This window comes from Anarhichas minor, unplaced genomic scaffold, assembly GCF_050575085.1.
Source record: "Anarhichas minor isolate MPS153535 unplaced genomic scaffold, ASM5057508v1 ptg000074l, whole genome shotgun sequence".
In the NCBI taxonomy this organism is placed as follows: Eukaryota; Metazoa; Chordata; class Actinopteri; order Perciformes; family Anarhichadidae; genus Anarhichas; species Anarhichas minor.
In genome coordinates this window covers 1,361,018-1,388,432 of record NW_027466520.1, presented here as the reverse complement: position 1 = coordinate 1,388,432, position 27,415 = coordinate 1,361,018, and the positions used below count along the sequence as shown (strand labels likewise).

Below are 27,415 nucleotides of genomic sequence, written 5' to 3'. Positions count from 1 at the left end.
TTTCAGACCGCTCTCGTAATGGAAAACTTAAAATTAATTGAACTCGGCAATGAGTTATAATTGCTTTATTAAAAGTAGGAGTGCATTTTTATTGCTTTTTGGCGGTGAAAACGACCTCGGGGTTCCCGTGCAGATCTACCTCCCCCTTTGTTAGGGAGGAGGAGGAGGAGGGGATAGCTGTATGGCCAAGGTAAAAAAACATTGACCTTGCAGCGGGCTGTGTCACATGTTAAGGTATGAAAAGGCCGAACAAACACAAACACACATTCAGACCTATGGACTTCATGTTCAAACGCATTCATGGACAGCGCGGGGAGAAAGAAAGCAGTATAACGTCCTGCATGAGTCTCGCCCACACGTCCACACAACAAACAGAATGTGGTGAATTCAACTTGAATTGTGAGGAAAAAAAAAAAAAAAAAAAAAACACAAACGCATGTGCTTACACCCACACACACAAAAGACATCGAACAAAGAAAGAAATTTGATGCAGGATTGGTCCCAAATTGAAAGCTCTCTCTCTCTCTCTCTCTCTCTCTCTCTCTCTCTCTCTCTCTCTCTCTCTCTCTCTCTCTCTCTCTCTCTCTCTCTCTCTCTCTCTCTCTCTCTCTCTCTCTCTCTCTCTCTCTCTCTCTCTCTCTCTCTCTCTCTCTCTCTCTCTCTCTCTCTCTCTCTCATTGGGTTGCAATAGTCAGCTGCTTTGCACGAGTCAACTCTCCTTTTGTGCGTTTTGTTTGTTTTGGCTCTTCTGCTGTTCCTACTAAAATCAGTGGAACTATCATGGTGCCTCTAAGCTGCGTACAACTTGGAACCATCACACTTAGAGTGGCTCATTCAATTTAGAAAGCAATAACCACCTGGCAAATTGGGTATACAATCGTGCAGAGGTTTTTATTATGTGCATAAATGAGCCGGTGGAAATGGGGCGCGGGCGCGGCTGCAAAGTCTAAATGCGCAAACTGCTTTCATGGACGACATCAAAAACATATGAGGGATTCATCATCTGGGGAGGGAAACTGCTTTCAGATGGCTAACAGGCCATTTACACACACACACACACACACACACACACACACACACACACACACACACACACACACACACACACACACACACACACACACACACACACACACACACACACACACACACACACACACACACACACACACACACACACACACACACACACACACACACACACACACACAAACAAACAGTGAAGATGCAGCCTACATAACCGACACCATAAAGAAATACAAACAAACCCACCTAGCACAAAGACAAACACAAATGAACACCCACTCGATCTGCCTCGCATGCCCTTTACTTTGCAACCAGAGTGGGAAATTACTACCAGCCATTGGCCAAATGTTGGTAAAATGTGATTAAGCCTCCTGACAACTTTGTTTTACCCTAGCAGCTACTTTGGCAAGTCACAGGCTCTCACTCATGTGGAGGACCTTTACTAATGCACAAATGTAGTCGAGTGGTAAAATAATGAACGTAGCTCGTCAATTTGCTGCGTTTTTTTTAACAGAGGAGTCATTATGTCCGGAATCAGAACACAATAGAGAGGAAAGTCCCCTTCCGCTGGACTTCCGCTGTAATCAACGGATTTCTTTCATCACGTTTGAATTGTGCCAGTGTCAGTTTAACAGATCACTTTTGCACGTCAATAAAGTGGCATTTTGTCATAAAACTGTTGAATTATGAGACTGAAAATACGTAGCTGGAAAGACTAGCCAAGCAAACAGTGGTGGAAGCGACGTCTCCGATGTCTGTGTGACTAGTTCCAGGATGTACTCTCAGCGGGTCTCGCTCGTTCTTTCGCTTCCCGGCTGATAAAAAAAAGATTAGCCGGATAAAACACATCAGGTAACATAACATCTGTGTGAGGAGCTAGCTTGCAAGCTAGCAGGCCAAGGTAACTGCCATGTTGGTGTTGGTGTGGCATTTTGTGCGAGACGATAAATGGCGCAAATACTAAATGGTACTACGATAAGGAAGGACTGTGCCTCCCGGAGGGCTCCTACAGCCCTCGCAGACGCATCAGTAAGCGAGTTATCTTGGCGTGTCGGGGCGAGAGGCTGACCGCAGGAGGCTCTGGAGAGGAGGAAGTTTTCCACTAAGCCTCAGCTCTGAGATTTGTGGTTTTCACCATAATGTGGACCCGAGTTCTTGACGCTGCTACGCAGCAGATGTTTCCTCTGGAGACCAGCTGTGGGAGGATGAGAACACCCTCCTAGGACCCAGTTGTTGAACGTCTTTCAACCATCACTCATGATTCCTTCATGTGCGTGAACGCTGACGGTAGGGGGGTGTGGGTGGGGCCGGCAGGCAGATTTCTTCATGTTTTGATGACACAGCAGATTATGCGAGTTCCCCCAAATGGAGGCCTTAAAGTCGTTGGAGCTTTTTTCTTCTTATTCGATTTTCAAAACTTCTTCCAAGAGGAAGGAGAAGGTGTGAGGTAAGCAGGAGGGGGAGAAACCAGGAGAGCCTCAAGGGATTTAAAAAAGGTATTAGAAATCTCAAAGCAACACCGTTGGTGTCAATCAAAGGGGCCGTGGATGAAGAAAACAAGATATGCAGTTAATTCTAGAGAGAACACTCTTGACAAGGCAGGCTGTCCGTGCAAGAAAAAAAAAAAAGTGTGCCCCAAAGCGATCCAATCAATCGCACAACTTGCCGCAATCATTAAACGGAGATCTGTGCTTCGCAGTCCACCCTGTCAGCCTGCAAAGTTGCAGCTGACGCCCTGAATACACACACACACACACACACACACAGCAGCACAAAGACGGCCAGCCAACTCCACCAGCAATTATATGCTAGCATCTCTCTCCGCAGCTCATCTCGCAGTAGCATCATGCTCTGGCCAAATCACTCTGCAGTCTCAAGAGCCGCGGCGCATTCAACCCGCTGAGCTGTCGACCCTGCCGGGGGGAAGCCGACGCTCAGCGATGGAGGCCCACGAGTGAGGTAAGCTTGGACCCGAGTGCCCTCTTACAGGAAAATAGGATTCAGATCCTATTAAGTCTGACCCGAATGCTTCGAAGCTTCGCTGCATTGGTAATCAATGTCCAAGTCAGTATTTGAATACGTCTGGGTTCGTTTTTACATTACCCCAAAAATCGAACAACTAACTTTAGAAAGTATTTGAGATCCCAAAAGTTAAGTACACTTATACTCCAGTTTGTTCAAGGTAGATTACTTACTACACTATTCTTTGCAGTCTTTGTTAATGAATATCCATAACTTTGAAATGGAGCTGGAGCCTATAATGCAACCCAGCCCCAAACTGATAGATTAGACACTTCCTGGTGAGAGTTTCAGGTCAGAGAGAACACGGTGTACAAACTCTAAGTAAGTTTCCATCCAGCGCTGCGTAGAGGATATCAGTCACGGCCAGAGAAGGCCAGCCGCTAATGAATCTCCACATCAGCCACGCCGACTGTACGCTGTTATGTTTAGGAGTAGAATTCCAATGTCTGTGGGCTTTCAGTGACCAATAAAAACCCAGAGTCAGGGGCACATGAAACACCAGCGGCTGACAGTCACATTAATAACCTGGAATGAATTATTCAAAAACGCTCAGGCTCTAATCCATCAAATGATATATTAAGCCGCTCCCTCTCGGCTCAACGGGGGCTGAAGCGGCAGACGGACACAGAAAGCAACACATTAAAAAAGGCGAAAAATAAACAAAACCAAAAAAAAAAACATGAAAATAGAATTTGCACCACGGCGGCGACAAAGGCAGGCTGAGTGCATTGTGACATCAAACATCTTACTTTTCAAAAAATGAGGCTTGGAGCAGGGAGGGGGGGTGAGATGCAGAAACACAAAAAAAAAAAAAAGAGGGCGCGCGCAAGAAAAGCAACTCCACCGCTGCTACCATTGCAGCAATTAACAAAGGGAGCAGTGCTCGCTCGATGAATACACCGGCTGCATTGTGTATGAATCTGATATTCAGCAAGTGAGAGATAATCCTTTCTCTCCGTTCTTTTAATAGGAAGAGCTTAGAGAAGGCCCTCACAAAGGTTCACCATCTGTATCCCCCATGGCTGCTGGCAGCGTATAATCCACAGATCAACTGTACAAGGAAATTAGGGCCATAAAAAAACAGAGTGGGGCCTCTTTTCTTCTTCTCTCGATTCTTTTCAAACAGTTCGGGAAGGAAGGAAGCGCCGTGGCTTATCAGCGGAGAGGACCTGAGAGGGAAACGGGAGGGCAACAGGCGCACGAGGGTTTCTATGAATAAGCAGAGGAGGGAGAGAAAGCGGTTTTCTAAAGACGAAGAGGTAAAGTGGGCAAGAGCGAAAGTACAGAGGGAGAGGGTGAGGGAGGGAAGGGGGGGAGGGTGGGGGGTACAGAATGGGAGGTGCGCAGGCCAAAAGAGCCCAAATGAGAATGGCTCACTGCGGCAGAAGTTAATGACAGGGGATCAGAAAAGCAAGATTTCCATTCAACACTTTGAATTATTCAGGGTTGCAGGGCACCATTTGCATTGCAGATGCCTTTGCTTTCCATTCCTCCACCGCTATCCCTCCTTTCCTCCCTCCCTCTCGCCAGCTCTCCCCCGTTTCTTTCTCCCTCTGTCTCGGGTAAGAGAATGGCCCTGCCTCGGGGTTAGGAGATAGACACATTCTCGGCTCCACGGAGGGAAAAGCTCTGCCCATGCAAAGCAGGAGATTATCTGCCATTTCCAACAAAGCCCAGGTTCAACGGTCACCGTGGCAGGAAACAAATAAAACAAAGGTCAGAAAACATGCATAGTAAGCCATCGGCGCTATCTGCCGGGGCCTTGGAAATATTACGAGCATGTCGTATTCCAATACAGCTCTCGGTGTGCGGAAAGGAGCCTTTTTGAATTCTACGCGTGTGCACGCTGGAGGGAAGAAAAAAAAAGAAAGAAACTGTGTTAAAATAGAAAGAAAAAAAAATGATGGTACCTTCAGACAACAAGGCGGCAGCGTCTGTTGATGCGGCGCCTGCTGCTTTTGGGAAAGTGGCGGTTTTGACGTCTCTGTCAGATGGAAAAATAAGCGCGCAAGGATGAAAAGACGAGGCGTTTGTGAGCCATCGTACCAGCCCCGCGGCACGTGAGCCATCCGAGGAGGAAACGCTCTCCTCGGTGAGAGAGTTTGAGGGTGAGGAGGGTGATGACAGAGTGACATGATGCCTCATCATATGTGTGGCACATCTTTCACCTTATAAAGCCCGAACTCTAGATCACAGAGGGGGGGGGGGGGGAACAGAGAGCGATGGGACATAAAGAGTAAGCTAGAGACGGGAGAGGGCGGAGACGGATCGACGACAAGGTCTTAAAGGAGGTGTTTGAGCTAAAAACAAAACAAAAAGAAGATGACAAAAGTCTCAGTTATGGAAGGGAGGCAACATCAGACGGCATCTTCAACACAACTGACTTTGTGCGAGCATGTTTTGCCCCTTAGCGCGTCTGTGTGTGTGTGTGTGTGTGTGTGTGTATGGGGTGATATTTAGTAATCCAAAACCCGTCACCACAGGGTGCTCTCTGACAGCGTATTTCTCACCGGCTCCTTCATAGCTGCAGCCCTGTTTATTCATCACATTTCTTTTTATTAAGCTGAAGTTTGGAGATGGAAGACAAGAGAGGGGAAGGAAAGACAGACAGGCATCTGGTGTCGTGGCTCCGCCGCTGCGACGGAATAGATTAGGACTTCGTCTCCGCCTCATAATGAACCCGAAACAAGTACGGGGGGCCCCAGGGCCGACAGGGGGCCGCGGTGCCAGTCAGCACTTTTTTTTCCCCCCCTCCGCCACTCTTTGCGCACTGCTGTTTTGGTGCAGGAAGACTTCTTTTAAAGCCACCCACTTTCTGTATCCGTATCATCAGGGGAGCGCGGAGATGGCGGAACTGGTTCAATCAAGATGGCGATAAGATGAGGAAAGCTGCCGACTCTGCGGCTCTCAGGGAGCGAGGCTTAGCTTAGCGCTGCCCATGGGGTTGGACGCAGGGAGGGACACGGTCCCCGCCAAGAGTTTTGGTGTGTGTGTGTGTGTGTGTGTGTGTGTGTGGGGTAATCGCTACACAAACTCTGCGGCTGAACTGCGAGGAGGATGAATAGCAAGCTTGTGTATGCGTTTGGTGCGGGTGAAGGAGAGCAGCGCTCTGGGGATTGCCTGTCCAGCCAGAGGTCAAACCACGCCTCCCCGAGATCAATACAGCTGTGTAATGTTTCCAGGGGCCTAATGGGAGATCCACTGCAGCTATTTACACAGCTCAACACACACCTGAATTAAACTAGTAAAAGATCCAGTTTGATTCAAAGCACATGAGGTAAAAGCAGGTGATTTAAACACATTTATGCGTAGAAGCATTACCAATACATGTGCTGCTGCAGAATCCAGCAAATACTAGAATATTAAACCCACCACCACCTAATGTTTGTTTTCACCGTATGTAAATATATCCTGTGGGAATAGATTTACTTATTTAGTTCATTTGTTTTTTTTATTCTCCTGCGCAGCCATCATCCCCGCCTCTATCTTTAGTCTGGTGGAAATCTCACCGATAAGAGCCTCAAAGCAGTTGGCCATGGCATGTCGCAGGTCCGACTCCCGGCACAGATCCGGCCCGTGAGCGTAGAGCATGAAGCGATCTAACTCCAGTTTCTGTAAAAGACAAACATTCATATCAGTGCGCCGCCACCGACACCCCGGTAATAGCCTCTTGAAAAAGTAATAGCATTTTTTGGTGTTGCACATTTTCATGGGCTCTCTATGGAAAACAAGGGGGGGGGGGGGCAAACAACTCAGGGGAAATGAAAAAGATTGCCTGCCCTTGCTGGAAAAGGTTCTACTTCATGGCACTGACAGATGTGCCCATGTGTTGTCCAGCTGTGGCATGATGCACTAAGCCGGCACAGGAGGAAAATGTTCTCTCTCTCTCTCTCACACACACACACACACACACACACACACACACACACACACACACACACACACACACACACACACACACACACACACACACACACACACACACACACACACACACACACACACACACACACACACACACACACACACACACGATAATCCCAAGATAAATTGGGAAATAGAACAGTAGTGACCTTCATTCAGTCTGAACAGTAGTGAGTTGTTTCACTGGTGAACCACTCTTGTTCTAGAAGTATGCATAACAGAGAAGCTGCTGCACCGCCACCCGACCCCGATGGCGTTGAAAAGACAAAGAACTGACATCAATTGATATATATTCATTCATACTGATTAATATAAAGTTATTACTGAGCTTTTAAACATGTTTTAATAATAATTATGTCCAATGACTTGCAGTATTTATGTACAGTATACAATTGAGCAAGTCTAACTTTTAGTTTTGTCTCCATCTTTATTTCATTCTAGGTGTTTCTTTTATATTTTCTATTGAATTGTGTTTCTTTCCAGCAGAACCTCCTTGAGTGTCCTGATGTAATTTGTTTCCTGATTTATGTGATAGCAGTTTGATAGATATATTTGACAAATCATAAAATACACACAACGCTGCTCCACGTGAAGACAGTTATCGCATGCGTTCACAAAACTGTGGAGGATGAAATGACACAATAAAGCCAGAGGCTTAGTCACGCTGCGCTCTTCTGGAGGTGAGGCAAGATGCCAAGGCTGGCAAGATAGACGCGTCCAAATGAAATATCCATCCAATCACACAAAAGCTACAACATAAAAGGGACAACAATGAGTTCATTTGTGCACGGTCTCTATTGTGGAGTTGTTACACTGTTTTTTTTCCCCACTGGGATTAAATGAAGTGATCTTTTTATCTCAGTCTAATAATAATAATAACACAATTATAGAAATGTAATGTAAATAAGTAGTGTAATGTGCGGGACTGTGGGTCAGTCAAACTTTCTGCAACTATTCCTTTGAGCCACGTCAAAAGTAGCCAAACTTGATTTTACTGGCAGTGCAGCACAGACGAAAACCCAGCAAAAAACAGTCAGGGTGCTATTTAATTACGGCTGATAGCTGTTGGTGGTATCCCACCCCCCGTGATTGCACACACAAATTAAATCACAATTCATAAATACTCCAACTCAGAGGGAACCCGCTCTGACTTTTAAGCCTTCCAAGTGAAGTGCCGGATTGTGCCGTCGCTCGCTGAAGATAGTTTTTGAAAGATAATTGCGAGTGTTCTTGAGCAGACGGCTTTAGAGGAGCCTGGTAAACAACTTGGCAACGTCGAACACTGTATCACACTCACTTTACCGCGAGCGGCAAATTGAAACAAGCCAAACTGCTACACAGCACTAATGCAGATTCGGGCGGCTGCATCTTTGTATTCAGCGGGGAGCAACATGAAAGATTGAAGTTTTTAATTGCTTTCTCCACATCACGGGATGATTATTGTTGTGTTCTTTACAAACGTGCCAGTGAGTGCGGCTTGGCTGTACGACGCCGCCAGCGAGAGAGAGAGAGAGGGAGAGAAGGAGGGAAGCGAGGGGGTCTAGCGATAACAGGAACTGGAGAGTGTTTCAGGAAGACTTCTAGGGGCCCACGGGGACCCCAGTCGCACTAGTCTAGTCCTCCAAAACAACAACCTTTTAACTCCAATTACAAACCTGAGGGGCAAAAAAAAAAAAAAAACGGGTCGGGATGGCAGGAAGACAAAATTACTCTTTTCCCCAATGCCCCCTTAGAAAGAAGCAAAGTCGTAACGGCGAGGCAGAAAACAATAACACTGTCTCAAACACGTTCTCCCATCAGTTGGGAGACCTTTCACTGCTCTGACCGGCAGAGGAAGGCCTTGTTGTGAGTTTACCTTGGCTAGCATGGCTAAGTGCTGGTTCTGCACGATGGCCGTTCTGTAGGTGGCCAGGCCGCCCTCCTCCAAACCGGGAAAAAGGTAGTACAAGTGGACACTGTGGACAGAGAGACGAAAACAGAATTAGAACAGTCACTGGATTCAGATATTATTTTTTTCATGGCTTTAATTTCTTGTCTGACTACAAAGATAAGTACTCATGAAACAACAGTAAAAGTGGCAGAGAAATATGACAAGGTCGCAAAATCTACTGACAAACACCCCTCACACCGACACAGATGAGAATGAGGAAAAGTGGGTGTGCAACTTTAAAAAAAGATGCATAGTCAGATTAAAAACTGTTTGATATTAGTTTCATTTGTTTTCACCAATTCTTGCCAAGACCACCTAATTCATTTCCCAGAGACGTCCCAGCCTTTCCAGGTCCGTGTTGGAACCCAGAAATGGCCGCAGGCGCTTCAGTGGTTCCACAGCTGGGTTCCGGGCGAGCAGGTTCCATTTTCATTACGGTCCGGCGTCTCCCTAACCGCACCGTATCATTTGATTTCATTTGAATTAAAACAGGCCATTTAATTCAGTCATTTCTAATCAATGCAAAGAGAGGAAAGCAGGTGGTGTTCTGTTTTCCAAATTCACGAGAGGTCTATTTGTCAGGGTATTGTGATCTTAGTGTGAAAACAAAGTACTTGGAATTAATAAAAAGCACTTAGTGTAATGAAAAATAATTAGACTAGTTTGCTGGCAAAAGTGTCAGTCAGAGACAGAGGCTGACTGGACCACATCGCATTGTTCAGGTACAAAAACCTCGTGTTTGTACCTCAGTTTATTCATGAAAAGCTCCTTCGTTTAAAAGAAAGCTTAGCCACAAAGAAATTGATCTTCAAACATGTTGGCCGTGCAGTACATCACAGGGTCATTAAGTGAACATAGAAACTGTAGCTCTCTGAAGCTCATCCGTAATCCATTTCTCATGTGCTTTTCCTCACATGTTCTGCAGCAGTGCTTCTTAAACTCCATGGGAAGAACATATCTTTAGGCTTTAGAATGTAATAATTTAATGATTAAAAGTGGCAACAGAAAACTTTTCAACTTTTCCTCCTTCTAGCATTTCCAAGTGGTAGTAATGTTGGCACCGCTGTTGTAAAGACTACCGGATTACATTAGGCTGAGTTTCGCCACAGCAAGAAAACTTGATCTTTGTTTAGGTCAGCAAACAGACAAGAACACATAGATGTTTGTTTCTGGCTGCTAGTGTTAGCTTTAGCTTTAGCTACTGCTGTTTAGATCATGAAACAGACAATGAATCATAGATATTTGTTTCTGGCTGCTTGGGTTGGTGTTAGCTTTAGCTAGCATTGGTTAGATTAGCAAAGGGACAATGAATCCATTGATGTTTGTTTCTAGCTGCTTGGGTTGGCTTTAGCTTACGTTGTTTCAATTATCAAATGGATAATGAATCATAGATATTTGTTTCTGGCTGCTAGTGTTTGCATTAGCTAGCCTTAGCCATGTTGCTAATGCTAACATAGATGTTTGTTTCTTTTGTCTCAGAAACAAACGTAGATGTTTGTTTCTGGCTTCCTCGTAGCACCGTGTTCATTTTTCTGGTTGCTTGTGTTAGCGTTAGCAACATGGCTTCTGTTAGCAGCCTGGCTACTCTCCAAAGCAAGAAACAACTGTAAGAATCCCAATTTGAACAAGAGAGCCTGATCTCAGTGCTGTAAGGCGGAATAAAACTAGTAAATACATCAAGCCTTCATTTCCCCTCGAGATCATAGACAGAATTGGGTAGTGAAAAAGAGGCTCACATTACTTCATAATGATAAAAGTAAAGCAAAAAAAAAGTGTCTATTAACACAAAGACGTACCTGAACATCAAATACTCCTATTTATGAAATATTTAGTTTTTTAGAAGAAGGATTACAAATATTGCAAGCGGACTTATTTTTTTTACATCATCTGCCGACCCTTTTAGAATAAAATCATGCCGTGACCCCCTTCTGTTCAACACCAACTCTCTGTGTTGGGGCTATTCAAATTTGCAAAATATTCTGTTGGCTGGACAGCAGGGGCCCCAGATAGCCTCTAAGGGCAGCGCGCGCTGGAGGTGTACAAGGCAGTTGGCTGGATCTGCTGTACCCATTTAACTGGACAAGAGGCTGATAAATAATTCAGAGGGCCAGAGCGTAGGCCAAGCATGCCTCGTCAGATGCTAACAATCAAAGAAGGGAGGCAGAAGCAGAGGGGGGAGGAAGGAGGGGAAAGTGGCAAAACATGCCCAGAGATAGCTTGAGAAACAGAGGCTAACCACCTTCTTTGTAACACTGTTCCAGTTGCATAAGGAGCTGAAGTAGTGTCCTGTGTAACCCAGTGTCAGTTCCCATTAAGGTTTAATCCCGCTCCTGAATGTTCACTGTGGTGGAAGTGTTAGCATGGAGGGTTAGGAATTAGATTTTGGAAGTAGAAGCTATGCTGTCGGGCAAATGGAAGTCAGATAAAAATGTATTCGTTCTACCGTCTGTGTGTAAGTACTACAGCCTGCTGTGGCGAGAGAGGAAGCCTTTTTCTTGTATGTTCGTGAAGTAATATCAACTCAGAGGAGGAGGTACAGCAGGTGGGTAGTGTGTGAGATTAATAATAGCTACGCATAATTAGCACTGTGCTTAGGTAAGTGCCGGGCAGCAAAGTCCACACTCACCTGGGAGTCAATAACACAGTCAGCATTCCAGACAGCAAGTCCAGATAGCTAATTGCCAGTTGTCATGGAGAATTTCAGGCCGTTAAAGGGCGGGTAGGTGAGGGGGGGGGGGATTATATCCCAGTTCCAATTACCATTAAATCACTGTCTTGGATGAGTCGAAAGTATGGAGATGAGCATGGTTATGACAGACACGGGGTAGTGTAGACAGGTAGAGAGACAGAGCGAGAGAGAGAGAGAGAATTGGAGTGAGAGGGTCACTCCGGGGGAGAGAGAGGGGGCCGACAGCGTTGTAGTCGGCTTCAATTAGCGGTTGCGTCCATCAAAGACGCACAAAAGTGCTTTCTCACCTGGTGAGGAACTCGACAACAGCGTCACCCAGGAACTCCAGTCTCTCGTTGTGATTGATCCTGAGGGGGGTGAGGAGGAGAGGGGGAGGAGACGAGATGAGGGGAGGAGAGATGTGAGGACAGTTGGGAGGAGTGGCGATAAAGAAAAAACTTTTGGGCACACGTACGCTCACACACAGCTGCTCACCCGATCAGCACTCTGAGAATAACAGCAGCTCACGTTTAATAATAAGTAGCCGTCGCCCCTTAAAATTAGCTCATTTCCTTTCCCTCCCTTTCACAGTTAAAGCTAATTTTCTTGTCAGCAGGCCTGCCGGGTATATTAATCACGAGGATCGGCCCTTTGATTGCTCCTGCGGTCAGTGATAGCATGAACAGATATGTGCCTGCGGGCAGCCTACCTGGAGGGGGAGGGGTCATCCTGCCCCAGACGAGACATGATGTTAATCAATGTGTTGATGCCTGAAAAAAACAAATCCCCCCACAGGGGAGAGGTGAGGGGCCGTGGTAGACGGAGTGGTCATTCAACACTGAGACCAGAAACAAGAATGGAATACAAAAGGCAAAAGTGACCCACCTTTCTTCCTCATATACATGTGGTGGACCTTCCTGTCTCCGTACTTCGGCTGGCGGATGCCACAGTTGGAGAGGGAGTTGCGGGCATGATCGGGATTCATGCCGAAGTTGAGGTGGTGACTGGGGTGCGTCATGGCCAGCTTGAGGAGAGAATAGAGGGGGGGGGGGGTTAAGCAAATAGGAGCAAGGCAGTGCTTCTCCACCACAGGACCATTATGAGGAACCTTTCTGGGAACTGAGGCCTTAATCTTAAGGAAAATAAGTCTTACTTTACTTGTAGGCCCTGTGTTGTATTTCCTGTCTCCAAACATCAAAAGTCGCAGAAGCAGCGAATCACAAAGAACATGCATTGAACCGGTGTCGTTGTCTTATTCTGTGCGACACAAATTTCGAGTTCTTCTTATGTAGTTGAAATGCAAACAGGAAACATGAAAAGGGCTTTTACTTCCTGGTTCAGGTCCAGAGTCTGGGTTCTGGGGACTTTGTTCCTGGTAACAGAGGGACAATAATGTTCTCACTGGTTAGAGGCTTCTTCCTTTTTCCCTCTGTTAAAGGTTTGTTTTTTTGGAGAGTTATTCCTCATTGGAGATTTTAAAGCCCCTGAGGCAAATGTGTGATATTGGGCTCTACCAATAAAACTGAACTGAATGGTGAGCAACAAAAGCCAAACCGACGTTTAGACATCTACAACATGGCCCAACCTCAGGCTACATGAAAACCCTCCACAGAGACCCATGCGCTCCATTTCCTCTTTTGCTTAATTACCAATTACAAACGGAAACACCATCAAAGAGAGAGAGAGACACAGACAAACACAGAGAGACAGAGAGACAGAGAGAGAGAGAGAGAGAGAGAGAGAATGCCCTCTCGCCTCTTTGTCACGGTGAAGTTGTCTGTATGGAAATTAATGGCTTAAACTTTCAAACCTGTAAAGAGAGGCAAAAGTGGGAATTTAAGGTAGAATAACCCTGAAGGAAACGCATTAGCTTGCTTGAATAGAGGACAAAAATTGCTGTGCCTAGAAAGACTTCCGCTGCCGAACATCTCCGACTCGCCGGGGGAGGAAGAAGGAAAAAGATAGGGCTCAGTAGGATATGTCAAGCCTTTATCAATCTTACATTAGGAGAATGTTAATCTCAGCTAAAAAAAATTAAAAAAAAACTCCAACTACTCCCCCCCCCCCTGGGCTTGCTTTTCAAAATGCTTGTCTCCTTTCAGCCAACTTCAAATCAATTTCAAGCTCCAATGAGATATATATGTAAAACGTTAACAGAGAGGTTTCAATATTTATAGTTGCTCAAGAGGCCTTCAGCTTTGTAGCCTTGAACACGGAGGCAACAAATTCAACAGCAATTGTACTTTTGTTTTTTCTTCCTGTGGTTAAGAGGAACAGCTTTTTGTGTGGGAGAAAGAAGAAGAAGAAGAAAAATAAAAGCTAGTTATTTGACACGACACAAGCAGAAATCTAGCAATTCTCAGCGCCACGTTGACAGTTTGATAAGAAATATAAATAAAAACAACAACAACAACCGCGTCTACTTCCACTTTCAACTCCCCCATTGTGGGATGTCAGACGCAAGTCAATGACTGCCGACTACACAGCCTCAACTACAGAGTTCGGAGCTCGCATCAAGAAAAACACATCAGTTATTCTGTAAACACTGCAGGTCCTTCACAGTTGAGGACAACATCCAACAACGGCATTGGCTTTTAAGCCGAATCTGTGGGGAGGATTGACGTCTGCAACTGTTCCCGTCAACATAATGACTGCGTAAAGTATCGGGAGGGATTTGGATTTAGTGATCACTGCCTCAGCTGCTGCTCAACCGCCTTTGGCTAAACGGGAATAAACACCATCGCTCAGCGGAGAGCGGCTGACTTGACTGGAAAGAGTGTTGTTGAACCCGCATGCGGGGAAACGGACGGGCAAACAGCACCCAACAATGTCACTGTGGAGTACTGCATTATGTCATACACACTGGTGGAAGAAGACTCTGTGGGTAAAGATAAGAAGGAACGCGTTGGATCTCTGGAAATATCTATTATATATTATATATATTATGGAGGCCAGAGAGCAATATATGGAAAAGGATGTTTTGACAATTCAGCAAGCGAACAGAAGTGTGGATTTTATGTTCTCCGTCTCATTGTGAAAAGAACATGATAATGATGATGAAAGTAGCGAGTTGTATTAGTTTTATTGCTGCAGATTTTTGCTAGCTTGCCATTAAAGTTGATTTAGAGCCTTGTGTTCCCAGTTGAGATTTACAACTTCCGACCTCAAAGCGATCCAGGCGGATAAACGTGAATAAAAACTGTGGCTGATGGTGACAAACTGAAGCTCTTTTGGTAAGCGTACACACAACTCTCAGCAGTGCAGCTTTCCACATTTCTCTGGTATTTTTAAACGTGTCATCGTCTGCAAATATATTATATCACATAGCGCTTTTATTGTGAAAGGTAAGAACGAAAGGAGTGTCGTTTGTCAAGGATGAAAAGAGTGATATATTTAGCTGTCTAGGTTTGGATTTGGTAGCCTCCCTCTTGTATTTTCACAAGTACAGGTCAGGCACAATTCAACCTGTAAAGTATTCATGACAAAATAAAACACTGCAGGTGCAAAAAGAAGAAAGAAAACACATCTGGTGTGTGTATATTGCTGTGGTGCTGCGGTGGTGATTTACTGGTAGATGCTACAAATCCAAACTTACACCACAGGTATCTACAGCCGGACCGCCGTTAACCACTGTGGCTTCATTGGTTTGTGGCCATCTTGAATTACAGCCGTGGCCATGTTGTTTATGTTTGAAACGGATGAACAGAAGTTACCATATTTGGTGTTGCCGGATACGGCTCTGGTAACGACCTGTCAATCACAGTAAGCCCCGCCCTAAACCATAATTTACTAAATGAACATCATGCTGTATTGAAAAAGACTTGAAACTAGAGATTGAGACCATAAACTCATGTTTACAATGTTTACTGAGGTAATAAATCAAGAGAGAAGTAGAGTCATTTTCTCATAGACTTCTATACAACCAGAGGAGTCGCCCCCTGGTGGACACTAGAGAGAATGCAGCTTTAAGACATAACGCTTTAACTTCACTCGGACCAAAGTTTGCCGCATAGTGCCAAAGCCATACAGGGTGATGCCTTGCAAATGTGTAAATAAATAATGTGTATCATTTTGCATTTGTTACAAGGACTATTCAAATATTCGCTCAGAAATACAAGTAAATAATTTAAGCCTTTAAAATGGTATTCAGGCCAGCCCTACTTGAAACAAATGGAGACCTCAATCACACAGATGGGCGTGCAGCGCCGTGAATAACAAAACAAATAAAAATACCTCTGCACTCAGTACTCAGAGTCACAGCCGCATTCGCGGGGGCACACAAACAAAAGCATGCAATATGAGAGCCGGGGCCGAGGACTTGTTCGGTTAAATTATTGAGATCCTCTGTGATGCCTCTCATTCTGCCAGCATGGGTCGAAAAAGAGGAGTGGGGATGAAGCAACAGGGGGCGGGTAGGATTATGAGGGTCTGGTGGATGTGGGGATGCGGGAACATGTGGCGACCGTGAACACATGTCTCTCCAAACCCAACCCCCCCACCCCACCCCTAAGTTTTAAATGTTAAATGTTTAACAGGGAGGCTCTCGGAACACGAGCTTCAAAGGGCCGTGGCTCCACTGCAGCCCGGCGGGGGGAAGTGCCGGGTGCAGAGGCTCATGCTCTCCGGCTGGGTTTTTGCCAGTTGCCTCATGCCAGCAACACATTGCCATTCTGAATAGAAATAGCAGGTATGTTGCCGCACGCAGAATCGAGTGATGTTCTCATTGATTTACGGACCGAGTACAGTATAGTGATTAAACATTGACACGTGTTCTCCTCGCAATTTTCACAAATGTGCCTTCATTAAAGCATTAGAGGGAAGGAGCTGGAAACCAGCATCGATTCTGTGCAGACCCACCAACCTCTGGTTCCCAGATGATCTGCTGCTTTCATCTCGTCTCAGGGAAATACGATCCTTTTAATGGGGGTACAGCTCATTAACTTTTAAAGCTGGAACAAAAATTTCCATTTTGGAATCCAGATGCAAACTGTCCCAAAGCAAGAATGACAGCCGGGGCCTTTGTTCCTCTGTAGAAATACTGGTTTAAAAGCTCCAAACAGCTCTCAACATGGCGACGGCTAGCAGCTAACGGTGCCAACAGTGCAAACGACGGCAACAGTGCTGACGGGGTTGTGAGGGAGAGTGGATGCTACGCTTTTACGCTGTCGTTGGGACAATGTTATATCGGATTTATCACCTTTAAGGAGAAAACCCAGAGTGGTTTTCTGGAGCCGGTCCTGAGCATAAAAGGTGAGCCAAACTACAGTACATCTACCTTCCACACTTCCTCTCCACCAGAGAGGATTGTGGCCCCATGTTACTTATTTTCAGCCTAATTTCAGTTACGAAAGGTTCCCATGGTTCACAATGGGCATGTCATGGCAATAAAAAAATAAAAAAACACATTCTCACAGCCTCAGGAATCTAATACAGACATTCAAAAGAGGTATTCCTTCAAAGACAGCTAATCTGAGCTAATCTAAACACCATACTGCGATATGTCACTCTCTAACGGCCATACGGTGGTCTGAGAACGTTTTCATTCCCCCGTACAGTATATACAGCTACAGATGAATTCATTCTAAGCATGACTCGAAAGCACTCTTCATTCATAATGAAATCACTAGAGTGGTGGCATTCCCTCATGTCAGAAATGAATAAACCACCGACGGAAAAAAACCAACATTGGACTCGTAAAATGTGATCATCCCGACAGAGAGGAGGCAAATGGAGAGCGATGGCTGATCGGAAATCAGTTCTGACTCAGAGAGGACTGTCTGAACAAGCACCATTGCACTCACAACTTGCACCGCAGCCGTTCTGTCCAAACCCATCTTGGCAGTGTGTGTGTGTGTGTGTGTGTGTGTGTGTGTGTTCTGTATGGCATTAACTGCCGATGTGTGTGTGTGTTTGTGCAATAGATGGGCTAGCTGCTGTAAGCCCAGCAATGATGGCTCCCTACTTGGGCCATTTCAGTCCCAGTAGTGGTGAACTGCTGACAGCCTCGGCTTTATCCCCACACACACACACGCACACACGCACACGCACACCGATGTCATGGCATTAACACCTCAGTGGATAGAATTGTGATGCGGACAGACAGACACTGCAGAGGCCTGTATGGAGCTGTCATGATCAAACGGATGATTTCTTTCTTTCTTCTTTTGTTTGTCTCTTTCGGACGATGAAGGAATGGAATGAGAAAGAAGGAGGGACAAATCCATCAACTTGTCCCCCGAGAGACGGAGATGTCGAGCTCAGATGGGCGTCTCCTCGATGAAAGGGGCCGCAGCTTTGTCGGCCGGCCTCACGGCGGGTCAGTGTTTCTTTTTAGCGCTCATAATGACAGGTCGTCATTAAGCCAATGACAAAACAGCCGATCGCTGTTCGATAAGTGCAAATCTCCACATAGAAACACAGCCAGAGCACACACACACTCACACACACACACACACACAGAGCCTTGAGCGAATCTCAATGCATCCTTCCCCTTTTTAACTATGTATGGGCTACAACACATTGATTTCTAATGTATCAGGTTATGACAGCTCTTCAATATTGCTGGAGGCAGCCGCGGGGGCTCTACTCCGAGAGCCCGGAGCTTGAGGCTGCGGACCTGACAGGGGAGAGCTGGCATTACGGAGAAGGCTGTTGTTGTCCTGACTACTGTCACTGCAACTCACAGCGGACCCGGGCTGCTTGTTGCAGAGATGTGACTCAGGCCGGTGTGTGGGTTACCTTAGCTGACTCCTGAGCCCCCTGTTTCCACCTGAACTCTCCCTGCAGAGGTGGAATGGGCACAGTAATGAGGCGAGCGCCGCCTCCCTGGATCTCAACAAGCCCCTGCACAAAATGTTTTTCTCTGACCGAGACCGCGCCCCGCCTAAAAGAACCGCTGGGATTTGCCTTCCCGTATCTATCCTGTTAGTTATCAACTATGCCAGCCTTTACGTAATGCAGCTTGGGTCACATCACTTTGGGCGAGTAAGGAGCTGCCGTGCTTTCTACCTGAAGGAGGCAGCGCTCCTTGAAGACGTAGCCGATGAGCTTATCCAGGTGCTTCAGACACTGGTGGTAGCGGATGTGATGGGTGAGGACGGGCAGCATCATGGCGTGCTGTGGAGGACAGAGAGAAGTGGTTAAGAAAAAAATAAATAAAGGGGCGAGACAGCGACGGGAGGCAGCATTGGAAAGGGAAAGAAACAGGAAGAGACAGAACGAGCATGACAGAGGAGTGAAAGAAGAGCGAGGGGAGCATGTTTTTGAGAGAAAGTGTGATGGAGAGATCGTGCAAAGAGAAAGGGAGACAGGGCTGATAGAAGGAACACGCAGGGAGAAATCAATCAGCCAGTCATTATTTATTAAGTGGTGCTCTGCAACAGAGAGATGAAATAATCAAAAACCCAATCGCTGCGCTGTGAGAGGGAATGACGGAGAGGAGGGAAATTCACATTTGGACAGGCCGGTCAAATCGAAGCCCATTTCGTCATGTTGACACACTTACATTCGGACAAACACCGACAGCTGCCCCTCTGACCCACATATATTAAACGAAGAAAAAAAAAAGAAGAAAAGTTTGACTGCAACAGAGTGAAAGAAAAACGGAGGGAGGAGGAGTGGAGGGAGTGGGCGTATCAGCGAGCGACGTCGACAAGTAAAGTGGGGACGGACGGCAAAAGAGAAGAAGAACAGTCAGCGGTCAGCAAATTAGTCCGACAGTCAAGAGAGCCGATCTACAGCATCATTAGAGGAGACTCATCAAGGCGGCCGACTCAGAGTGGGTGAGGAACTGCAGCAAAGGCCGGTGTACACACATTAACCCCCGTGCCACCACATGAGAGGAGGAAGCCATGCATGTTTTAATTAGCGCTACTGGGGAGGGTGAGCCCGAAGGCCCGGCGGCTACAAGCGGTGCTGCCACGTAGCCCCGGGGCCACCACAGGGGCCCCCGGTGACACATTCCCCAGGCCTTGTTAAGCAGCCAATTAACAAAAGCCAGGCCGCGGCCGTGTCTACAGCTCCTGACCTGCTCCGCCGGCCGCCGGAGTGACTGAGTACACGTGTGTGTAGAGAGCAGAAGTAAAGGGGTCTGTTAGAGTTGATACGCTGGTAATTAAAAGGTGGGACATTTCTAATTTACTGTCACGGATGACGATTGGGCAGTTTGGACGCCGTCCAACCGGACTTAGGCTGAAATATTACAAGCATGGGTTTTAAATTGCACTTTAACTCGCTACATCACAATTTAATTAACTGGAATGTGATGAAAAATGGATATCCCAACTTGTTTTCCGTCATTTGTTTCTTACGGAATAAATAAATAAATAAAGCGAACATTTCTTCTGACGTTTGCCGTGTAGAGATGTCTTACGATGCTCCGCTCCAACTTATTTTAGGAGGTTTTATTAGGCGGCATATATTCAGCAAGTATTAACACCATTAACAGCTTCTTCCTACATGCAGCATTGTATTCCTGGGTTATGCGATACATAAGCAGGCTGATTAATGTAAATAAATGTATGAATAATTGCACCACACTGTCTCAGTGAGTAAAGACCCACCCACACTTATTTTCTCTGCAGTAACAGGGAAAGCATAAAATGTAAAATAAAGTCTACTGATAGCCTTCACATGGATGTGATCAGGGACGCAAAAACATACAAAATATAAAATTTTAATAAAAACACATTGCTGAATGAATAAATTCCTGCCTCCAAAGTGCAGCCCCGGTCCTTGACAAAGCCTTTTCAAGTGAAACAACCTTGGTGCAGCCGAGCGATGTCAGTAACGAAGGGGCAGGGGGGGGGGGCGGGGGCGGGGACAAACAGAGCGCCTGCTTTTACAAATCAAGAAACTATGGGTCAGTTCTGCCGTTCTATCGTGTCCGTGTCACACGTTGTGCAGAGTGTACCGCCGCAGTTCGAAACTGAAATTATTCATGAACCAATTAGCCGCAGCAGTACAGCTTGAAGCAAATATAATTGGGCAGCAATTATGGATCGGATCCTTCTCCGCTAGACCTTGCTGTGAGAGGGGTCTGGTTGGCGAGGCTAGAACTTTCTGTCATTCCTCTCAGAAAATGTGAGAACGTGCATCAGCTGTGGGCTAATCCTCGCCGCATACGGGGCTAGGCGAAAAAAAAAAAAAAAAACCTGTGGCAATTATTTTCTGAGTAACAGGCAGAAAGTATTGGAATAAACAATAAATAAAAGAAATTTAAAGTAAAGCACACTCGCCCATTACGTTACTCTGACAAATCCAGGAACAAATGCAGCTCTGTATGTTTCAGTGGGCACAGCGCGGCGCTAACACATTCAGGGGTTATTGGTTCAACTCTCATTAGGGCCACCTGTGCTAAACTGTACGCACGCACGGAACTGTAAGCTGCCTACGTTGTCCCGCTTCCCTGAGATGGAGATAACACCACATGGAGAGTAAATCCCATCCTGGTTTATTTCGCTGCTAATAAGTGCATGAAGAGAGATAACGGTGCCCTCGCGCTTGTTGAACTGAGCGCCGGTGAAGTTGTATATAAATAAAATGTCAGGTCTGAGACATTACTTAATGAAGGGCATTGCCGGCTGCGGCCCTGTGGGAGTCCACTGGCCTTACACGGGATTGTGACACCTAAATAGAGGAGTGACGCAACGTGTGGAAAGATCAGAAGAAGTTCCAGGCTGTGCTATAAGCACCGGTCTGTGTCGAGAGTGGAAGTACTGCTGCAGTGCAAATATAAACGCTGTGTATTACAAAGTTATTACAAGGTTTGCAAGAATATCTGAACTTTGAGATTATCTAAACCTCAAAGTGTGTGCTTCATTAAGTGTCCCTCACTGCGCTGGAAAACCGCACACACTCAAATGAAATATGACTTAGCATAACTGGGACTCTGTCTAGTTTGCTTCTACACACATATCCGTGTGTGTACGAACATCTCGCTCTCACCCATGAGCACGTGTTTGCAGCGCGTATGGATGCGTCGATGTGAGTTGATGAGTGTTACCTGACAGACGTCGGAGCGGATGCCAGTCTTCCAGAAGCTCTGGCTGCTGAGCTCCACCGTCACCTCGCGGCGCATCGTGTTCTTCTGACGGATCTTCTGAAGAGCTTCCTGCCAAACAATCAGCCAGTCAATTATTGATCTGCTGGAGCGCAGCCTCCAGGGACAGCTCCCATCCTCAAAAAAAATCTTTCCACTCCTGCCCCCCACCCCCCCAAAAATAGAAACAGAAAAGCTGGCACATGCAATAAACTCAAACCCCTCCGTAGCATGACACAAACACGGCACAGCAGTGGACAGGAGCAACGGGGGCAGTGACAGCTTCGGCCCGGGTCCCGGCTAATTGAGGCACACCGCAATGGGCCGGCATGGCTGTGGGCAGCGGTTGCACTGGGTGTACTGGCTGATACGGAGGCTTCAGTCCCAGTCAACAAGAGCCGAGGCACCTGGCTGCCCATTAGGAGCATCACGCAAGAGCCTATAGGTTCCTCCATCAGCAGCAGCAGGAATCATTACAGACACACACAGGCACCCAGCATCATGTCAGCCCTTCAGCAAATAACTGGAAATCCAGTAGGAGGAGGGGGGGGGGGGGGGGGGGGGGCTGTGAGACAAGAGGGTCCTACAAATAACAATGAAGATGGAAGATGTATTGACAGACTGCACCTCCTAATGTGCACGCATGTGTTTCATTCAACTGAGAATTATCGACTCTCGTCTCCGAGTTAGCCGCGAATCTGCCGAAAATGGAACTCGCAGAGGAAATAAGAACAACAAAGGCATGAATAAATAATGCCATCCTACTTTGAACTGTGCATCAAAGTGAACACGCTCGCCCACGCGCAAACACACGCATGCGCCACCGTGCACACACACAACAACAACAACAACAACACATCTCTCCGCGAACGGCCAGCCCGCCGTGTTTGGAAAGCAGTAATCACAGCGAAGCACGAATGATATGTAAATACTGTATTATGCAAGGCTTTCTACAGGGTCACTGAATGGACAGAAGTGGGAAAAGTAAATAATTGACTCGGGGAAGAGGGAGGCTGAGAGACTAACTTTATGCCGGTCAAACGGACGCGTCACGGCCCATTTGGCTCTTTATCATCACATCCTTCTGCTGAGAGGAGTGTTTGTGTTTTGGATCGGGTTGAGGTCAAACACCAAAGACACCGTCTGAAATCCACTGCCCGCAGAAGGCAAGTGCACATCTGTTGCATGTGTGCTCGCCCGTTTACTTATTGCAGGAAACTTTAGCTTATTTTATTGTATTTAGCATAATTTTTCCCAATACCGGTACCTGAACTTGTATATCGGCGGACACGAGCGTGAATCGGACACCACTGCGTCAAAAACACATCGTCGTTTAACTGGTGGGATTTTTTCACTGTGAAACATTGACAAAAGCTAGCTCTGGATGACATCACACTTTCCGTAAGCACCTGCCAGATGTGCACTGCTCATGTGCAACTCTCGACAGGCGAGGAACGAAGCGAGATGGTTCGCCGAGCTGTTTTTATAAAGGTTGAATGCATTTATGAATATAATGACATAATGTAACTCTGCAAACAAGACATATCAAACTTTTAAGAACGTTGTCTTCAATTTGTTAATTGCTTCCTGAAACTTAAAGTAGGGACTAACTGAAGGCGGGGTTTAAGTGCCAAATTCTTCAGACTGGGCCAATCTATGTTGCAGCGGGACAATGATCCTTATGAACACATCCCAACCGACACACTGGAACGGACTGAGAGACGTTCCTGTGTGGCCCAAAAGACTCAAAGCCAGTTGGAAAAAATCTGTGGAATGACTTGACGATAGCTTTTCAAAAGATGCTCCTCACACAGCCCGACTGAGCCGGGCCAAATCTGCAAGGAAGAATCAGAGAAAATCCCCAAATCCACATATGCTGAGCTGATAGAGAAGACTCCAGGCTGAATCCTCTGCCAAAGCAGCGACTCCAGGCTGAATACTTATTCAAATTAGAGATGCGAGATAATAAAGTAACAATTGTTTTCAATATACTCACACCAAAGCTTTATAAGACTATATTATGAAAAGATGAAATTGTTATATTCTTAATGCAAAATCATCCCAATTTTATTTTTTTATTTCTAAAGAATGTAAAAAATTGGGCCTCAAAAACAGACAATATTGGCCCAATCATGAGTTTGGCTGAGAGACTTGGTTTGAAAATCCATCTGGGCAGACAGTGTGCATGTCCCACACACACACACACACACACACACACACACACACACACACACACACACACACACACACACACACACACACACACACACACACACACACACACACACACACACACACACACACACACACACACACACACACACACACACACACACACACACACACACACAGGATGGGCCAGTTCTCAATCCCTGACGCACACCTTTGGTCTCAGTCTGGAGTCCCGGAGCGCAGTGGACTCCAGACTGAGCACCGAGGTATCAGAAGAGCCAGCTGGAGCAGCAGCACAACGTTTGCTGTGAACGCTTCTGACAGGCTGATTCTTAAATGGTAGAATGTGCCTTTCAGAACAGAATCAGGCATTTAGTCTTTCACTGGAAGACTATTTACGCAGGAAGCTCGAGTGTTCCCCGGGGCATTAAATAAGTAGCGGTGCCACACTTCCACTGCAGTGAGGAGACACTGACATGGCTAATGCTTGTGGTGGAGCCTGACAGACCCGGTGTGTGTGTGTGTGTGCATGTGTTTGGGTTCACTAATTGCTCTAGTGCAGGTTGACAGTGGGATTGTCAGGGCCTGTTAGCCGGGGAAGCATCGCCAAGCTAGCTGGGAAACAAGCTAATTGAGCTCTGAGTTGCAACTCATTATTGGTTCAGAGTGGATCAAACGCACCAAAGGAGGAGACACGCTCACAGACTTGGATAGTGGAAAGAAGAAGCTGTATCTGCTGTGGAGGAGTTACATTAGTCCCTACAGGAGTGACTCGGCTACGTGGGGCCACACACGGCACCTGTACGCCGCGACTCCCTGCGGCTACGCGGTCATTACTTCACCAAATCTGGACCTCTCTCATTCTCGGCCCCCGGTGGTGGTTTCGACCTTCACACTCGACTCAGGAGAGCGGTCGCAGCGGTTTAATTCTGAGCTGCAAATTCATCTAAATTATGCATCGTTAGGTTGAGTAAAGACCCTGCCCCGCCTTCCTCGTCAAAATAAAAGTTTCTGTACCAGAAGTAAAGACAAAAGGAGAGGGTCTGAAGTAGAGCTGCACCGACAGTCCCGACACCGATACCCAGAGCCCAGGTATCGGGACTGAGAAAGTCGGATCGGTGCATCCCAAAGTCTGAAGCGCGATGGATGGATTATGAAATCTGTGCAATAGTGCCAAACGTTGTGCACAACATTCCTGCATTTTTACCAATTCCCAAATAAAATTCTTTCTTTAGAGTCTTCATTTGACATTTTGTGAATCATGAAGACAGATTGAGATAGCTGCTCGTACATAAAGAGGCTGGAAAATGTATATCTGAAATACAATTTCCAACATCAAATAACACACACATGTGTCTTTATGTTCATGGTGCTGATGTGCAAATGAATATGTTTCCAAGGTAAAGCCCTGGATGCATTATTTAAATATTCCTCAGTTGTTGCAGATTATTAAATGCGTGAAAGCGGAGGCTCTCTTTCCTACAATAACTGGCAAAACCAGAAAACACTGTTGACTTTGTAAGTTGTGTCCCTTTCACTTTTTTGTTAAATGAAACGGCGTCCTCGTTACTTTCAGGCAATAACACGGACTACCAGCGGAGCTCCAGATAAGCGGCGCTAGAATCGGTGCGCGGCAGGAATCACCGTAGCTTATTTCTGCAGAGAGTGCAAATGGTCCTTTCATGAAAAGAAATGAGCTCCCCCAAAAATATTTAAATTGAAAATGCACCACATCCACGTAACAAGTGCAGGCCACCCGACAATGTTAAAATATGAGTGTGACTAAAGAAAAGCAACAAACATCAAAGTGTGTTCTGTGGACCCACCTCTCTCTGCGTCAGCTTCTGCTTGTCAATCTGCTTGACCTTGGGGCTGTTGGCCAGCAGGTGGCGTAGTTTCACGTAGCTCTTCCACAGCTTCTGGTACCTGCCGACAGCAGAGGAGGAGGACGTCAGGCTCAGGCTGGAGTCTACCTGCCCCCTCACACATCAATATTTCATCTGCAGCTCGCCCGATATTAAACATAATGTAACGGTTGCCTTTCATTGCATTAGCTGCTGGGCAGTGGACACAAGACTTTCTGTGCTTCAGATGTCCACAGTTTGAACTGTGAGCAGAGGCAGACACACACACACACACACACACACACACACACACACACACACACACACACACACACACACACACACACACACACACACACACACACACACACACACACACACACACACACACACACACACACACACACACACACACACACACACACACACACACACACACACACTGACCTTGTTTTATTTTCATGTAAAAGCTGCGAGTCATGAAACGTTGGTGTAGCTCGACAGCTATCTCACAACCTCATTCTCCTTTTCTATAAAGCATCATTGTCTTTGCTCTCATTTGCATCTGAAAGGAGGCGAGGAGTTATCGGCAAGGTGACATGTAGCCGCCATACTAACCACCTACCCCCCCCCTCTCTTCAATCAGACCTCCTGATTGATGCACTGAGGGTCGAGTGTGACCGTTCTGCTCCCATTCAGGAGACTTTCTCCTCATTTACCCAGAGTTATTCAATTATGATTGGTGGGATGGAGGGGGGAGGAGGGGGTTTGGGGGGGGGGGGGAGATGGTGCATTGACAGAGAGAGAAAGGCAGAGAGGCATAAAGCGGGGGAGAGAGAGAGAGAGAGAGAGAGAGAGAGAGAGAGAGAGAGAGAGAGAGAGAGAGAGAGAGAGAGAGAGAGAGAGAGAGAGGTGAGCAAGGAAGGAGGGGAGTGGGGGTGTGCTGTGGAATAGAAGAATTATAGAGCTTTAATAGTGGGGACTTCATTAGAGACTGAGACGAGGGAACGAGACGGCTTTACCGCCCAGATTATCAGCTCACCACCACCACCTCCGCACAGTAACAGCCCGAGTGGACGAGAGACAGAGAGGGGGAGAGACGGAGAGCGAGCCTATCCAGCCTGGGAGGCCCCCTCGTCCCCAATCCGCTCCAATGACCTTTCCACAGATCCGCTGTGTGCTCTCGGGGCAGCACTGCCGCGGCTCTCGCCACTCCCTGCACATGCTTTCATTAGCATATGCTGCCTCTTTCTTTCTGTTCTCCCCCCCCCTCTCTGTCTCCTGTTTCCCATCTCAAGTCCTTTTCCAGGCATGGTGTCTGCAGCATCGCTGCTGAAGTACAAACGTGGGCATCTGTTACGTGGATGTTCTGTACTCAAACAGGACAGCAGCCTTTACGGACAGAGCGAAGCCAAAGACCAGCAGTAGGTTAGAAAACAGTGATTGCAGGGGATACATATTGGCTCTTCTTCTGCAGGTGAATGCATGTTTATCTCTGCATTTGCATGAGTGACAGTTGTGAGCACGGGGGGGGGGGGGGGGGGGGGGGGGGGTTACGCTCATCACCTGCTTCTCACTTGTCTCAGCGACCTCACAGACACCGTAACGCATTCCTTCATCACTGCCACCGTTTCTCAGATAGATTATAGAACCCTGCAGCCTCCAGCGTGGTTAAATATGACAAGCGATGCTGTGACTCTTCCCGCATGTGACGAATACTGTTTTTGCACGACATTTCATTTGGTGAAACTGATGGTCGGAGGATTATTGTGGGTTTTTTCTGCACCGTG

General features: G+C 46.6%; 1 protein-coding gene across 6 annotated transcripts in view; it reads right to left on the bottom strand.

Annotated features, from left to right (window-relative positions):
* drosha (drosha ribonuclease III) overlaps positions 1-27,415 on the bottom strand; it is a 75,409-nt gene that overhangs the window by 32,154 nt on the left and 15,840 nt on the right. For all 6 annotated transcript variants that reach the window (XR_012949433.1, XR_012949434.1, XM_076080807.1 and 3 more), the window contains exons 15-22: positions 25,608-25,707; positions 21,574-21,681; positions 18,579-18,686; positions 12,456-12,594; positions 12,280-12,340; positions 11,879-11,938; positions 8,828-8,927; positions 6,558-6,660 (exon numbers count right to left, since the gene is read on the bottom strand). Coding sequence is in view for 4 of the 6 variants with exons in the window: in XM_076080807.1 (XP_075936922.1) it covers positions 6,558-6,660; positions 8,828-8,927; positions 11,879-11,938; positions 12,280-12,340; positions 12,456-12,594; positions 18,579-18,686; positions 21,574-21,681; positions 25,608-25,707 (779 nt within the window). In the remaining 2 variants the exon portion in view is untranslated. The remainder of the gene's footprint in view (positions 1-6,557; positions 6,661-8,827; positions 8,928-11,878; positions 11,939-12,279; positions 12,341-12,455; positions 12,595-18,578; positions 18,687-21,573; positions 21,682-25,607; positions 25,708-27,415) is intronic.